Genomic DNA, 17,127 nt, shown 5'->3' on the forward strand with positions numbered 1-17,127 from the left:
TGGTCATTCAGATGACTTTTATATTTATTTATTTCCTGTTGACAAGGTCTTTTATATAATTTGTAATATTATGAAGGCTTGTTATCTAACTTCAATATTATGGAAGGAGACTCACAGTGAAAAATATAATAAGCCTGATTATTGCATCTGCTTATGTCTACTTGTTTTTGTTCTTTACATATGCTGTAATGAACTGAAATCAAACTAAACTGATGCTAAATGCAAATCCTTAAAATTATCTCATGTTTTTCTGTTGGAATAATAGCAAGACTAGCTCGTCTTTTTTTAATAACTCATCTAATTAGGTTCCATTATTTATAACATTTTCAACTTCACTCTCAAAAGGCTATGAAACAGACTTAAAAATCCTCTCTGTGAAAGAATGGCTAAACTGTGATAATATGTAAAAATAAATCTGACAAAGATACTCCATTTGGAGACTATATCCAAACTATAATTTTATATAGTGAACTGAACCATATTAAGTGTGAGCTTCCCTTTATATAAGTCTCAACATTTCAATTGTATAGGATAACTTAAATCTTAAATTACTGTTTCTGATATATACATTCTGTTTAGAGATCAATATTGATTTTAGTATTTTAAAAACGATATAATACACTTAGTTACTTATAGTTAATCGATGAACTTCTGAAAAATTTTAATTTCTATATCTGTAAATTCCATTTATTCATTTGTATGAATAACATTTATTCATTTGTATGATCCGGCCCCCAGGCCTTGAGTTTGACACCCCTAATCTAAACTCTTCACTTTTGTTTCCTGGAGAGGGTTTTTTTTTTGAGGGGGGGGGTTGGTTTTAAGTCAGCAATGACTCCTAGCAACTGCTTGGAAAAGATCCTGTTCTTAGCAAGGTTTTTCAGAAGTGGTTTGCCATTGCTTACTACCTAGAGCTGAGAAAGAGTGACTGGCCCAAGGCTACCCAGATAGCTAAGGTCTAACTAGAACTCATGGTCTGATGCATTAGCCAAGCCTGATGCTTAAAAACTACTCCAAACTGCCTCCCCTATAAGACTTAACCTAGTTCAATTTACAATTTATCACTGTAAACATGATACATGTACGACAAATGAAGGGAAAAGCTCAGCTAAAAATGTATAAAAATATTTTTATTTCCTCTTTTGATAAAATTATTATTTATTAATAAAAATTAATAGTTTACTCACCTGTTCTGTTTCTTCTTTCTCATTCAAATCATTGCAACTCTGTACATCAACCAAAACCAAACCATGAAGATAAATTCTCAGATTCGCAAAGCTAGACAATAAAAAGAAAAGTATAAACCCAGAATTTAATTTACTAAATAAAATCCTAATTTAAGAAGAATTAGTTTTAGTTCCTAAAACTCTCTCTATATATGTGTGTGCTAACGCATACATTCCTTATCTGCACAGTAAGTTAGTGTTCTAATTAAAAAATTATATTCCCTTCTTTTTTTAAGAGACATAGCCAAAGTTCTCAAATAACTTGGCCAAAGATGTCACCTGGAAGACATCAGATTGGCAATAGTTCCTCTTTATTTTAAATAATTATTTCTTCTGTAACAACTGAGAAATTACTACCATCAAACTGTTACTTGTTCTTCTGGGTCAATTATTCTTTGAGTTTTTGCTGAAAGATGCCCATCTGCGTATTTTACTGCCTTTTTTTTGTCTGCTATCTTAATATTTTGTCTTAATATTTATCAACTTTCAAAACATAGTTTTAATAAATATCTTAAAAATCTATATATCACATATTGGGATTAAATAATTATCAGTGCTCTAAAAAGAGCTAGTATGTTAAGCTGCAGGAAGCAATAGGGAGTCTTTGAAAATAAAGTGAAAATCACTTTTCCTCCAGTATTTGATTATACTTCAACAGATTGTTTTGATTAATTACTGTGTTCAATCACCATTTTATATAGTGGGTGATTTTTTAAAATGTATTATTATATATTTGATTTGTTTTTTTTGTTGTACACTGCGAGAACACAGGTTTTTTTTAGTGTCCCTTTAAATCCAAATAGCAAATCAATCAATCAATCAATCAATCAATCAATCAATCCTTCAAACTAAAACAGAACATCACTGATCTTTGAAAACATCTGGGCCAGAATACTCATGGTTCCAAAAACTTCGTTAATGAAATAAGATTTGTTTCTGACTCCCCTGATGTTCTTAAAGTCATTCACAGCTTTAGATCACTCCTAAACTGATAAGAACAAAGGATATCTTATGCATTTGGTGTCTCCAGAAACATACTTAACATAGAATGGGCGTTGGTCTTACCTGATACGCCCCTTCTCGAGCAGGCGCCCACGGCAGTCATACTGGGTATCGACACGTTCGCTATCCAATAGGACCGAGTCTACTGGAACTTTAGTCCCGCCTCTTCCTCCTTCAGTTCCAGTTTGGAGGCGAGGTTGACCAGCAGACTGTGGTGTCTGTAGCAAAAGAAACAGAGAAGTGAAAAGATCCCTCCCACCCCAGTCAAGAACCAGGTGCGGCCTGAAAAGGAAGGGGTGGGGATGACTGCCGTGGGCGCCTGCTCGAGAAGGGGCGTATCAGGTAAGACCAACGCCCATTCTCCGACAATGGCGCCCACGGCAGTCATACTGGGACATACCAAAGCTTGGTGTCTCCTAGGGCGGGAAAGGCCGGACCTGCTGCAGAACCCTCCTGCCGAATGCTGCATCAGCCGACGCATATGAATCCAGGCGGTAGTGCCGTATAAAAGGAGTCACAGATGACCATGTTGCAGCCCGGCAAACCTCCTCCAAAGAGGCCTGGGTGGCCCATGCGGCTGAGGTGGAGGCGCTCCGTGTAGAATGCGCAGTGATGCCACGAGGAGGTTCCAGGGAATGAGCCTCGTAAGCTGATGATATAGTGGCCCTGAGCCACCGTCCTATAGTAACCGAGGAGGCTCGAGATCCCATCGACGAAGGTTGGAAGGACAGGAATAGGGCCTCGGTCCTCCGGAATGGGGCCGTCCTGTGTACATAAATCCGAAGGGCCCTGCGTACATCCAGTTTATGCCAGACATGTTCCTGCCGGCAACGAGGCGTTGGGCAAAAATTCGGGAGGGAGAGCTCCTGTGATCTGTGGAAGATGGTATTAATTTTTGGGATGAAGGCAGGATCAAGGCGGAGGACTACCCTGTCCGTATGAAAAATGCAAAGATCCGGTCGTACAGAAAGGGCTGCGAGCTCAGAAATCCTCCGCGCGGAGGTGATAGCAACTAAAAAGGAAACCTTAAATGATAAAAACTTGAGGCTAACCTCTCGCAGTGGCTCGAATGGAGGACTTGTGAGGGCTATCAAAACCTTGTTCAAATCCCAGGTTGGGAACCGGTGTACTGTGGGGGGTCGCAGATTGGTGGCGCCCCTCAAAAAAGACCGAATCAGTGGATCATTGGCCAGTGAGGTATTAGAACCGCAGAATAGTACCGAAGAAAGAGCAGCTACCTGGCGACGGAGCGTATTAGGAGCGAGGCCGGCCACAAAACCGTCGTGTAGGAAGTCCAAGAGCTGGAGGATCGAGACCTCGGTAGGAGAGATGGAACGGCGACGGCACCAATCAGAAAAAGTCCTCCAGGTAGAGCCGTAGATGCTCTGAGTGGAGGGCCTACGAGCCGCCTGGATGACTTCAATGGCTCCCGTGGAAACGAAGGCCCTGGTCAATAAGAGCCGCTCAGTCGCCAGGCTGTCAGCTGGTAGGACTGAGGGTCCGGGTGCAGGATGGGCCCCTGCCGTAGGGATATCCGATCGTCGGGAATCCGCCACGGAGGAGCAACTGACAGGGACTTCAGGTCGGGAAACCACGGGTGACGAGGCCAGTGTGGGGCAAGCAGGATGACCTCCGCTCTCTCCGAGAGAATTTTCCGAACGACTCTGGAGATGAGTGGCAATGGAGGAAAGGCGTAGAGGAGCTGTCCGACTGGCCAAGGGCTGCGTAATGCATCCACTGCCTCCGCCCCCGGAGAGGGATAGCGGGAGAAAAAGCGGGGCAGCTGATGATTCTCGCTCGACGCAAACAGGTCCAATGACGGGGTGCCGAAGCGGGAGGTTAAGTCCTTGAAGAGGAGGGGGCATAGGCTCCACTCGGCAGGGTCGATGATGTGGCGGCTGAGGGAATCCACGCAGACGTTCGCCGTCCCGGAGATATGCTCCGCTCGGAGAGACGACAGGTGGGTCTCCGCCCAGAGACCCAGGCGGAGAGACTCCTTCAGCAGAGAACGAGATCTGGTGCCGCCTTGCCGGTTGACATGTGCCTTGGCAGAGACATTGTCCGTCAGGATGAGGACGTCCCTGCCAAGGACCTGAGGTTCGAAGTTCAGTAGGGCCAGGTAGATGACCCGCAGTTCCAGTAAGTTGATGTTGAGGGTCTGCTCCGAAGGAGACCAAAGACCCTGCGCTAGAAGGTTCCCCAGGTGAGCGCCCCATCCAGACAGACTGGCGTCCGTTGTGATGATAATCCTGTCGGCCTCTCCGAAGAAAGAGCCCCGGGATACCGCTGATGGCGTCCACCAACTGACTAGTACTCTAGTACTCTCGGCGGCAGGACAATCCTGGAGGTCGAAGTGCTGCGGAAACTCCGTTGGAATGGGAGTAATAGCCACTGGAGCTCCCGGCTGTGGAGGCGAGACCACGGCACAATGCCGTAAGCGGAGACCATCTTACCCAGCAGGCTAGAGAGGACCAGAAGGGAGGCCGAGGCCCGCCCCCTGACAGAGGAAGCCAGGTCAGAGAGACTGGACTGGCGCTCTTGTGACAGAGATACCCGCAGGGTGGATGAATCGATAATGGCCCCAAGGTGTTTTAGGCACGTAGAGGGTGACAGATGGCTCTTAGAGACATTAATGGAAAAACCGTGACTTCGTAAAATAGCCATAACAGAGGAAAGATCTCTGTTTGCTTGAATTTGGGACTGGGACAGGATAAGGATATCATCCAAATAAAAAAGTGCGCGTATAGGGACAGAAGTGACATGGGCCATGAGGGCCACCATTATTTTAGTGAATACTCTGGGGGCAGATGAAAGGCCAAATGGTAAGGCAGCATACTGGAAATGCTGCCCGTTATAGGAAAAACGAAGAAATTTACGGTGAGAAGGGAGGATGGGAATATGGAGATAGGCCTCGGTTAAATCGATGGAAGACATAAAGTCTCCTCTACGGATGCAGAGCAGGATGGTCTGAAGCGACTGCATTTTAAACCGACGGTAGACGATGTGTCGGTTGAGGGACTTCAAATCGAGAATGGCTCTCCAGCCTCCCGAGGACTTGGGGACCAGAAACAAACGGGAGTAAAACCCGTTACCCCTTTGCGAAAGAGGGACAGGTTGAATGGCCTTGATGGTTAATAAGTGTTGGATGGCCTCCTTAACCCGGGCCCGTTTAACCGGGTCCAGGGAAATCGGACAAGGTAGGTAGAAGCTAGGGGGGATGGAACGAAATTCAAGGGACAAACCAAACCTGATAGTATTCCTGACCCAGGAATCAGACACCGACAAGTCCCATTGATCGGCGAAGAAGGTTAAACGGCCGCCAATCAGGGTGTCAGGGAGAGACCTAGCGGGATCGTCGGAAAGGGCGACCCCTCCCACCTCGAAAGGGCCGTTTTGATGAAAAGCGGGGTCCCTGTCTGACCTGGCTATCCTGTTGCAGCGGTCCCCTGGAGAAAAAGGGCCGGTGATGACGGTGCTGGAAGGCCGTAGAGTCGGAGCCTCGAAAGGAGGATGAGCGATAGGGTCCCTGAAGACGATATTCAGAGCGACGAGAGAAAGAAGGAAGAATCTTCCGATGATCTTTGGTCTCGATGAGTAAGGGCTCTAGTTGCTCTCCAAATAACTTAGGGCCAGCATAAGGCGAGGAAGCGAGGCGCCATTTATTCCTGGCGTCAGCCTGCCAATTGCGGAACCAGAGGAGCCGTCGTGAAGTCACCGAGGAACCGATGGCCTTGGCCGAAAATCGAGCAGCGGAAAGTGTGGCATCAGCGGAAAACTCCACCGCTGCCAAGATCTTGACAATATCTTGGTGTGTGCGCTGCTCAGACGCCGGAATACATTCCTGCAGTTGGCGTAACCACAGAATGGTAGCCCTATTGAAAAAGGATGCCGCGGATGACGCTTGCACAGACCAGGCCGAGGCCTGATGGCCTTTGATAAGAGTCCGCTCTACTTTCTTTTCCTCCGGTCTTAAATACTCCTCGGATGGTCCGGTGATAGGAGTAGAAGAGGACAGAGCCACGACCGGGGTATCCACAGAGGGCACCTGCAAGAGAGAGGAGAAATCTGTGGCTAGATTGAACAACCTTCTGTCCAGGTTGTTAGGGATGGGACCTGAACTGGGGGAAGACCACTGTCGCTTAAGCACGTCCGAAAATAACTTCGGGGCTGGGACCACCTCGGAATGAACAGGAGGTTCTTGGAACAAAGCAGACTTTGGGTCAACTTGAGTAGACGAAGAAGAAGAGGAATCAGAAGCGGTGGACCCTCCACCCAATCCGGTGACAACTTTAGCTTTGTATAGAAGAGAGCGAAACATGTGTGGCTTGAAAAGTCCCACAAATGCCGGTTGATCTGGCTCTAATCCTTCGTCTTCCGAAAGATCTTGCTCAGGAAGGATCTCCTCTTCTGATAGAGAGCCCTGGCTTTCAGAATCCTGAGCATAGTCATCCGCCATGGTCTCCGCATGACAGGTTCGAGGCCGAGAAGGCCTGTGGCTAGTTTGGGCGGAAGCGGTGTGTTGCTGCAGACCCTGCGCTATGCCCTGGCGGATCGCCTCAGAGATCAGGTCAGCCAGAGAAGGCTGCAGATCTGGTGGAACCTGGTTTCCCTGGAGGAACTGTTGAGAGGAGGAAGCCCCAGAGGAGATTTGAGTTGGGGGGGAAACTGAGGAAGCTTGATGAATTCGCGACCCGGATCCCATGGAGGTAGACGGAAAAACTGATGCAGCATCAGCCGGACCACTGGAATCCCCTTGCATGGAAACGTCAGGTGATAGCGGGGGGGCCACTGAGGAATGATCCTCTGGTAAGGGAGACTGGGAGGCCACTGGGAGAAGCCTAGATTCCTGTGCTGCTCTGAAATGAGCCCTCTGGAAAGCTTTCTCCATAGCTTTATGGCGCCGGCTCTCATCTCTGGCCAGAGAGGAGGTCCTAGAAGAATGGGCACGTTTGGAGGTTGACTGCTCCTTTCCTTTATGGCTGGATGAGGGCCCCTCCCCTGGATCCTCAGTACAATGGCGCTTCTTGCTCTTCGCCTTCGAGCCAGTCTGCCTAGCAACAGGGGCGTCCGCCATTTTCAAACGAAGCAGAAAGGCGCCAAAACGTGAAAACTACCACAGACGGGAAAACAGGTAATTCAGAAGCCCAAACAATACCTTCCAATAGGTTAACGGACTAAAGGAGCTTAGGAAGCTTGCCACGCAGACTCGCTAGCCGTCCGGCTTGAAAGTGAGGGGAAGAAAGGGCGCGGAATCGCCCTCGCGCCGATCAGCTGTAGAGCGGGTTGTTCAAAGCAGCGCCGAAAAAATTCGCCGAAAATTAGCTGAAGTGAGGAGCGGGAGGGCAGGGCGAAGCGCGGCGGGGCTAGACAAGGCAAGCCCGTGCGCGCCGCTCAGCTGTAGAGCGGTTTCCTCCAAACTGCGCCGAAGGAATTATTGAACTGAGGCACGGGAAGGCAGGGCGAAGCGCGGCGGGGCTAGACAAGGCAGGCCCGTGCGCGCGATGGAGAGACTGCCCGCCGGCAGCTCTCGCCGCTTGGCGGCCCTCAGCGGAGTCAGAATCCAACCTTCTCGCTGGGAACGCTCCAACTTCTCAGAAATAGCGTTGTATGGACTAATTAGAACTGGAAAGGCTACAGACACGGCTGTCCTGATAGAGACCGAGCCAAAAAACTGGAACTGAAGGAGGAAGAGGCGGGACTAAAGTTCCAGTAGACTCGGTCCTATTGGATAGCGAACGTGTCGATACCCAGTATGACTGCCGTGGGCGCCATTGTCGGAGAACACAGAGATTGATCAGGAACTCCCAAGAGGGAGTTTATTATCTGTTTTTCTGTCAGATGGCTAAAACCAGTAGAGTAGGCCTCTGGGAATATAAACAAAATGGTGTTTTATTTGAAATGCTCAGCACTGATTTCATTATTGGTGATGTAACTGATTTAATTGCTAACTTATTTTTGCATTTTGCACTTTCAGTTTTATTTTACCTTACTGTTATTAGCCTCTTTGTACTCTCTATAATTCATTTATTTAAAACCCTAATTAAAATCATTTTAATTATATAAATATATGTGCCTTTATTTATCAAAATTAAAAATGCAAGGATGTCTACAGTAGTTGTATCGTATCAATTCAAGAATACCAACATATCCATGCAACAGAAATACTAAAAACATTGTGAATTTCTTCACAAAATTTGTATTTTGTTAAGCTTTAAATATCCAAATGCAGGTAGTCCTCAACTTATGACAATTGAGCCCAACTTTTCTGTTGTTAAGTGAGACATTTAAGTCAGTTTTGCCCCTTTTTATGACTTTTCTTTCCACAGTTGTTAAGTGAATCACTGCAGTTGATAAGTTAATAACCCAGTTGTTAAGGGAATCTAGCTTCTCTTGTCAGAGGGTCATAAAAGATGGTCACATGACCTTGGGAGACAGCAATGGTCATAAATATGAACCTGTTATTAAGCCACTGAATTTTGATCACATGACCATAGGGATGCTACAAAGGTCATATGAAAAATGCTCATGTTGCTTTTTTCAGTGCCGTTGTAACTTTGAATGGTCATTAAATAAATTGTTGTAAATCGAGGACTACTTATATATTGTTTTAAATTGTTAAAACCTGAGCAATCAACAACAAAAATCAATGCAATATAATTCATAAAAAAAGAATTACAATTTCAGACTTTATTTATTTATGAAACTTATTGGCCACCCATCTTACCTTAGGTAGTTCTGGGTGGCTTACAATCATAAAAAATAAAAACTGTACAATTTAATTTCATGTTAAATGTAACATGTTAAATGTAATATAAATGTGACACAAACCAAGGTACCATATTTTTCGGTGTTTAAGACGTACTTTCTCCCCCCACCCAAAAAAGTGGGTGGAAATGTCTGTCCATCTTATAGAACAAATGTTGCCAAAGCCCCGCCCACCTGCCAGCCCCCACCCTTCGACCTCTGCCTCCCACAATTTGCCTCCTTGCAGCAAACAGCCTAGTCAGCTTCAGCACAGCCTGATTTAGCACAAGCAGCTGATTGGCGGTTGGATCTGCCTTCCAGAATACCGTCTATCAATTGTTACAGGCTACAGGAATTGCCACCGGCCATTGCTGCCATCGTCGCCCATCATCGCTGGCGCCTATCGTCACCTCTGTGCACCCCATTTTTGGCCTCTGCATGTCCCGTTTTCTGCCTCCACACACCCCATTTTCGGCTCATTCCAGGCGGCAGCGATAGGCCAAAAACGGGGCATGCGGAGGCCAAAAATGGGGCGGCAGAGGCGGTGATAGGTGGTAACAGCAATGGTCAGTGACGGAGGTGATGGGCGGTGACAATCCCTGCAGCTTGGAACAGCTGATAGGTGGTATTCCAGGAGGCAGATCCAACCACCAATCAGATGCTCGTGCTAAATCAGGCTGTGCTGAAGCTGACCAGGCTGTTTGCTGTTTGCTGCAAGGAGGCAAATTGCTGGGAGGCAAAGGCAGAGGCAGATTTTTTTTGTTTTCCTCCCCAAAAGCTAGGTGCGTCTTATAGTCCAGAGCGTCTTATAGTCCGAAAAATACAGTATATTGCTATAATCCAAAAATGGTTCCCAAGTTTCATGAACTCAAAAAAACATATATTTTCTTTTTTCCATGTTATTTGTATTGTTACGAATCAAAACTATTTCATATAAGACATTTTTGAAGACTTTGCCAGAGTTCCTTTTAGAGACAGATTTGTTTACAACTGGAGAAAAAAATCTTCAGATCTCCAAAAATCAGAATATCTCCCTCTACAAAATCAAAAAGTAATTGAAAAAGATCTTTTGTCAAACTTTGTGCTATTTCAGCATAAATAAAATGTTTATCTAAATTTCAAATTTTGTTGCTTTTGTTGAATTAATTTGATAACATTCTCCATTATGCTAACTTGTGAGTAGGTTGAAAATTTGTGATAAAATAGAGGATTAGTTGATTGTTATGAAAAAGGGGCCTCCTTTGATTTTGTTGTCTCTTCCTAGAGATATATGATGAAACCATAAAAAAAATCTATCAACTAATTTAGCTACTTACCAAAATAGTCTCTAGGCTGATATCCCTCAGTTTGGTAATAAGGTATCTGTAATATTCTACCCTTCTCCAAAAATTAATTATTTTCATCCATTAAGACATTAGAACATCAAGTTAGAGCTTGCCTAACAATAAGCTTCAGCAGTATGTTATTTTTATTAATATAAATGCCATTTTCTCTATTTTTCATAACACAGTTAATTAGAAATTAACTCTTAAAACTTTTTAAAATATAAAAATTAAGTATACACTTCATTTGCTTCTTAGAGGAAACCTTGACAAACTGTTAAATAATTGATAATTATAACATACCGGTACTTCAAAAATCGGGTATATTAAAATTCAGCTTACCAGCCATTTTTATTGACGTATGTTGCTAGGTAACCATGATTTTCCCAGTTATGAATAGTCTCTGTCATTCCCTCCTTTTGGAAGATGGATTGTAGACTTTTAAAAATGGCATTACAATCAGCTAGATAAAGAAAAAAAATAAGATTAATAAATACATAGAAATGTTATTTAGTGCATTTTGTCATATTCTTATCATATTTATGAGCATAAAGATGACTGTTCAATTTCTATACCATTTATCAAGTATAGGAAAACCAGTTGTTAAGATTCCTTATGTATCTTCTTTTAATAAATCTTGATAAAGAAATTTTGTTTTCTGTGAAGGTGGCATACCGATCAACTTAAAAGCATTTTTAGTAAAGATTTGTTTCCCAATTGTTTAAAAACAGAACAGAATAGAATTCTTTATTGGCCAAGTGTGATTGGACACACAAGGAATTTGTTGTCTGGTGCATAAGCTCTCAATGTATACACAAGCAGAAAGTAATAAATCAGGACCACAAAATACAATCAATAAATCAATAAATCGTTAGAGATATGCTATGTTCCTTCTTGCTTCAAACTCCTTTCTAGATCGGGACTCCTTACGCACGGTCACTCATGCCCTCGTCACCTCCCGTCTGGACTATTGTAATGCTCTCTACATGGGGCTCCCCTTGAGGAGCACTCGGAGGCTCCAACTGGCGCAGAGTGCGGCCGCGAGGGTGGTGATGGGAGCGACATGGCGCTCCCATGTAACACCTCTCCTGCGCGAGCTGCACTGGCTCCCGGTGGTCTTCCGAGTGCGCTTCAAGGTTTTGGTTATCACCTTTAGAACGCTCCATGGCTTAGGACCTGGTTATTTACGGGTCCGCCTGCTACCACCAATAGCCTTCCACTGACCAGTACGCTCCCATAGAGAGGGGCTCCTCCGGGTGCCGTTGGCCAAACAATGTCGACTGGCGGCCCCCAGGGGGACAGCCTTCTCTGTGGGGGCACCTACTATCTGGAACGAGCTCCCCCCGGAGATACGGAGGATTCCGGATCTGCGTACCTTCCGTTGCGCGCTCAAGACTTTCTTATTTCATCAAGCTGGCCTGACCTAAGTCTTTCCCCTTTTTAAATGGAAATTTTAAATTTGGTTTTAAATTATTGGGGTTTTAAATTTGTTCAGCCAAATTATTTAATTCGTTTTAGTTTATTTTAAATTTTGTATCGATATGTTTTATTCTATGGCTGTTCACCGCCCTGAGTCCTTCAGGAGTAGGGCGGTATACAAATTCAATAAAATAAATAAAATAAATAAACACTCTACTATCATTCCAGTGCCAAAGAAGCCCACCATCAAGGGACTGAACAACTACAGACCAGTTGCTCTAACATCTGTAATTATGAAAACCTTTGAAAGGCTAGTGCTGTCTCACTTGAAAACCATCACGGATCTGCTGTTAGACCCCCCTGCAATTTGCATACCAAGCAAATAGATCAACAGATGATGCTGTTAATATGGCTCTGCACTACATCCTATAACATCTTGAATCTCCAAAGACCTACGCGAGGGTCCTCTTTGTAGACTTTAGTTCAGCATTCAACACCATCACTCCAGACATTCTTCTAAGATAAACCAGCTAGCCGTATCTGAACACACTTGTAAATGGATCATAAGCTTCCTAACAGACAGGAAACAGGAGATGAAGCTAAGCAGAATCACATCAGATGCCCTTACAATTAGCACAGGGACCCCACAAGTCTGTGTATACTCTCCACTTCTCTTCTCTCTATATACCAATGACTGCATCTCAAACAATCCATCTGTTAAACTACTGAAGTTTGCAGATGACACAACAGTGATCGGTCTCATTCGAGACAATGATGAATCCGCATACAGACAGGAGGTTGAACAACTAGCCTCGTGGTGCGACCAGAACAATCTGGAACTGAACACACTCAAAACTGTAGAAATGGTGGTGGACTTTAGGAGAAACCTCCCATACTATCACCTCTTACAGTACTAGACAACATAGCATCAACAGTAGAGACCTTTAAATTTCTAGGTTCTACCATATCTCAAGACCTAAAATGGACACTCAACATCAAAAATGTCATCAAAAAAGCACAACAAAGAATGTTCTTTCTGCGCCAACTCAGAAAGCTCAAACTGCCCAAGGAGCTGCTGATACAGTTCTACAGAGGAATTATTGAGTCTGTCATCTGCACCTCTATAACTGTCTGGTTTGGTTCTGAAACCCAAAAAGACAGACAGAGACTTCAGAGGATAATTAGAACTGCAGAAAAAACAATTGCTACCAACCTGACTTCCATTGAGGATCTGCATACTGTACGAGTCAAAAAGAGGGCTGTGAAAATATTTACAGATCCCTCGCATCCTGGATATAAATTGTTTCAACTCCTACCCTCAAAACAACACTATAGAGCACTGCACACCAGAAAAATCAGACACAAGAACAGTTTTTTCCCGAACACCATCACTCTGCTAAACAAATAATTCCCTCAACACTGTCAAACTAGTTATTAAATCTGCATTACTATTAATCTTCTCTTCGTTCCTATCACCCATCTCCTCCCACTTATGACTGTAACCTTGTTGCTGGTATCCTTAAGATTTATATTGACTGTTTCCCTTTGACTATCATTAAGTGTTGTACCTTATGATTCCTGACAAATGTATCTTTTCTTTTATGTACACCGAAAGCATATGCACCAAGACAAATCCCTTGTGTGTCCAATCACACTTGGCCAATAAAGAATTCTATTCTATTCTATTCTATCATCATAAATCATAAGATACAACCCTCAGTGATAGTCATAGGATACTAAATAAAAGCAATCAACATAAATCATGACAAGCAACAAAGTTATAGTCATAAGAAGCTAAAGAAATAAGCAATAGGAAAGATGAGAAGGATAATAGTAATAGAGTCCTACTAGGTGGTTTGACATCCTAGGGCATAAAACAGTGTTGTGGGAATTAGTTGTTTAGCAGAGTGCAATGACCTATAGCAGGAGTCCTCAAACTATGGCCCACGGCCCGCAGAAGCCATTATTCCAGCCCGTGCGGGACGAGGCTGCCCTGCCCACCTCCACTCTTTGGCTGAGTGCAAAACTTACCTTTGCGAGCCCTGCGGGCTGGAACTGGAAGGTTAGGCAAATGTTTTTGGCCGGCAGTGCTTCTGGAGGTGAGGGAGGCCAAAAATGGGCCACACAGAGGCCTCCTGGGGCCTCCGCGCAGCTGGCAGAGTGCTGCAGGAGGACTGAATTGGAGGAGGGCCGCCTGCTCGTCCACCCGCTGGCTGGACTAGTTTTCAAGTTTCAAGCGACAAGAGATGAGTTAGTTTTGGGGAGACCATGGGATTATTCCACCTCCCCGCCAGCCACTGGTCTTCAGTGCACCACTTTGTCAGCCTCTGGACATCAGATTCCCACCACCCAGCACCAGTTCAGGGGTTCCTTCCCTCCCCCAGGGGACAGAGAGAGAGACAGACAGACAGAAAAAGAGAAAGAGAGAGAGAAATAGAGAGGGAGGGAAATGGAGAGAGAGAGGGAGATACTTGTTGATTGTAAACTCCTTCGGGCTGAGAATTGCTGCAAAACTGAGTTTCCTGAAGTGGACCACTAGATTCCTAAACAACTTAAAAAATGATCTAGTAAAAAAAAAGCCAACCAAAAGAGCAACATGCAAACAAAAGCAAATAAAACACTCCAGGAGCAAAACAAATTAAAGTTTGTGTGTATTGTTTAATGGACTGCTAAACTGGCCACCCGCACCCAGTCACATGACCACCTAACCATGCCCACCCAGCCAGTCCAGACCCCCAACAGTCTGAGTGACCGTTTAAAAAGTTTGAGGACCCCTGCCCTATAGTGTCATCCTGAGGGAAGAGGTTGAAACAGTTTATGTCCAGGATGTAAGGGAGTCCGTAGATATTTTCACAGCTCTCTTTCTGGCTCATGCAGTACACAGGTCCTCAGTGAAAGGCAGGCTGGTTTCAATTGTTTTATTCTGCAGTCCTAACATTGAAGTCTGCCTTGTTTTGCTATGCCAAACCAGACAGTTATAAAGATGCAAATGACAGGCTCAATAATTCCTTTGTAGAACTATATCAGCAGCTCCTTGGGCAGTCTGAGTTTTTTGAGTGGTACTATAGGAAGAACATTTTTTGTTGTGCTTTTTTAATAATGTTAGGCGTCCATTTTAAGTCCTAAGATATTATAGAACCTAGAAATGTGAAGGTCTCTATTATTGATACTGTGTTGTCTAGTATTGTAAGAGGTGGAAGAATAGGAGGGCTTCTCCTAAAATCTACTATCATTTCTATAGTTTTGAGTGTGTTCAGTTTAATATTGTTTCGGCTGCACCACAGGACCAGTTGTTCAACTTCCCATCTATATGAAGATTCACCAGCTCGAATGAAACCAATCACTGCTGTATCATCTGCAAAGTTCAGTACTTTCAGTACTTTGAGAAATCCTTTGAGATGCAGTCTTTAGTATAGAGAGAAAAGAGTAATGGGGAGAACACAGAGCCCTGGGGGCATGGTGGGATTCTGTTGGTTCTAGGGGGTTTGGCCGAACCCTTTGTTAAATTGCTGGCTCGCCCCACCCCTTGCCCTGCCCCTCCGCACTACTATTTATTGCCAATAAATGGGGCGAGTGAGCCAGCAATTTAACAAACGGTTCGGTGTTTTTTTGTAATTTATTGGCCCCGCAGCACACCGAACCGTGTTAAATTGCTGGCTCGCCCGCCCCTCGTCCCGCCCCGCCTCCCACCTGCGTGGCGCCAGCCTACCCCAGCCAGGGGTAGGCAATTGTGGCTCTTTTACAACCTGTGGACTTCAACTTCCAGAATTCCTGAGACAGCTTGGCTGTCTCAGGAATTCTGGGAGTTGAAGGCCACAGGTTGTAAAAGAGCCACAATTGCCCACCCCTTCTCTAGCCTGAGTTCCGCTGCCTGGGATCCATGTGGGCTGCCACGTGGTTCCCCACTGGCTCCGGACGCAAGAGAGCAGGGTAGAGAAAGCAGCTTGCCGGAGAACACGTGAATGGCTCCATGTGGTCTGCAAGTCAGTGGCTGCTGCTTCTGTCCCCTGCTGCTTCTTGCCTGGGAGAGAAAAACTTCCAGAGCATTAAACAAAGGTAAAAGGGAAGCAGGGGGAGGTGGGGAGAGAAGGAGAGAAAAAGGCTTTAATTTGCTTCACATCGGAGGCTGGATGTGAAGTAAATTTGTTTTCATTCGCTCTGTGTTCCTCTTTCATGCAAAAAAAAAAAAAAAAAAAAAAGCCCGATCTGATCTGGAGCCGAATGTCATTAGAAGCAATGCTGTCAGCTTGGAGCATTTCATTTCAGTCTTCCAACTGGGCAATGAATTGAACCTCCTCCCGTAAAACAGATTCAATGTGGGTTGTTTGTTTGTTTTAGCAACGTGGATTGTTTTCCTAGGGCAGGGGTCTACAACCTTGGCAACTTTAAGATTTGTGGACTTCAACTCCCAGAGTTCCTCAGCCAGCTTTGCTTTGCTTTGCTGGCTGAGGATTTCTGGGAGTTGAAGTCCACAAGTCTAAAAGTTGCCAAGATTGGGGACCTCTGCCCTAGACCATTTTAGGAGCAAAGTAGTGGGTTTTGCTGGCATTTAAGGAGGAAAGGAAAGGAGGGAGGAAGAGAGAGAGAAAAAAGAGACAAAAAGAAAGAAAAAAGAAAGGAAGGAAAGAGGGAAGAAAGGAAGGAAGGGAGAGAAAGAGAGAAAGAAAGAAAGAAAGAGAAAGAAAGAAGAGAAAGGCAGGAAGGAAGGACCACAAACCATGGCACTAGACGTGGTTTCAGAAGATGCTTTGAAACAGGATAGCAATCTAGGGCTGGAAAGGACCTTGGAGGCCATCTAGTCCAACCCCCTACTCCAGCAGGAAACCTTATATCGTCTAGATTGTTTTGGTGCCTCCAACAGAGGAAAATTGCCAGAAAGAAAAGGAGTTTACTAGGACAAGGCTGCCATGCGGAGGAAGGCAGAGATAGTCCTTGACTTATGACCACAATTGAGCACAAAATTTTCGTTGCTAAACAAGAGCGTTGTTAAGTGAGTTTCACCACATTTTACTCAATCCATGACCTCTCCTGGCTCTAACAGTCATGTGCAAGCTAGATAGGGAAGAATATCTGAAGGTGTGTGTAATGTTCTAAATGTATAGAAGTTATAGTTAAATGTGTGGCAGAAAGTGGATTCTGGGTGTGTTTTTCCAAATGTAGTAAGTGTGGTTGAATGTGTATAGTTTTAAAAGAGCTCTCTGTGTGTACATACACATACATTATATATAGTAGGCAATGTATCCTTTTGTGTGCCTATATACACTCTCTACTATGTAATATGTATGTACACATATGGCATATGTACATAGGATTAAATACTATATTTTGGATATTCAGTAGTAGTAAATAAATAGACAGGGAAATTGTATCTCGTTGAGGCCTTTGAGGTGAGGACAGGCCAAGCACCCTAACCC

General features: G+C 44.5%; 1 protein-coding gene across 1 annotated transcript in view; it reads right to left on the reverse strand.

Moving 5' to 3' along the window:
• Window positions 1-17,127, reverse strand: part of SMS (spermine synthase) — a 153,944-nt gene that overhangs the window by 114,093 nt on the left and 22,724 nt on the right. Inside the window, exons 2-3 of the mRNA XM_070944009.1 lie at window positions 10,637-10,757; window positions 1,188-1,278 (exon numbers count right to left, since the gene is read on the reverse strand). Coding sequence (XP_070800110.1) covers window positions 1,188-1,278; window positions 10,637-10,757 — 212 coding nt within the window. The remainder of the gene's footprint in view (window positions 1-1,187; window positions 1,279-10,636; window positions 10,758-17,127) is intronic.

The sequence above is a fragment of the Pituophis catenifer genome, unplaced genomic scaffold, assembly GCF_029215685.1.
Source record: "Pituophis catenifer annectens isolate HBS135680 unplaced genomic scaffold, rPitCat1.0.hap2 SCAF_4, whole genome shotgun sequence".
NCBI lineage: Eukaryota > Metazoa > Chordata > Lepidosauria > Squamata > Colubridae > Pituophis > Pituophis catenifer.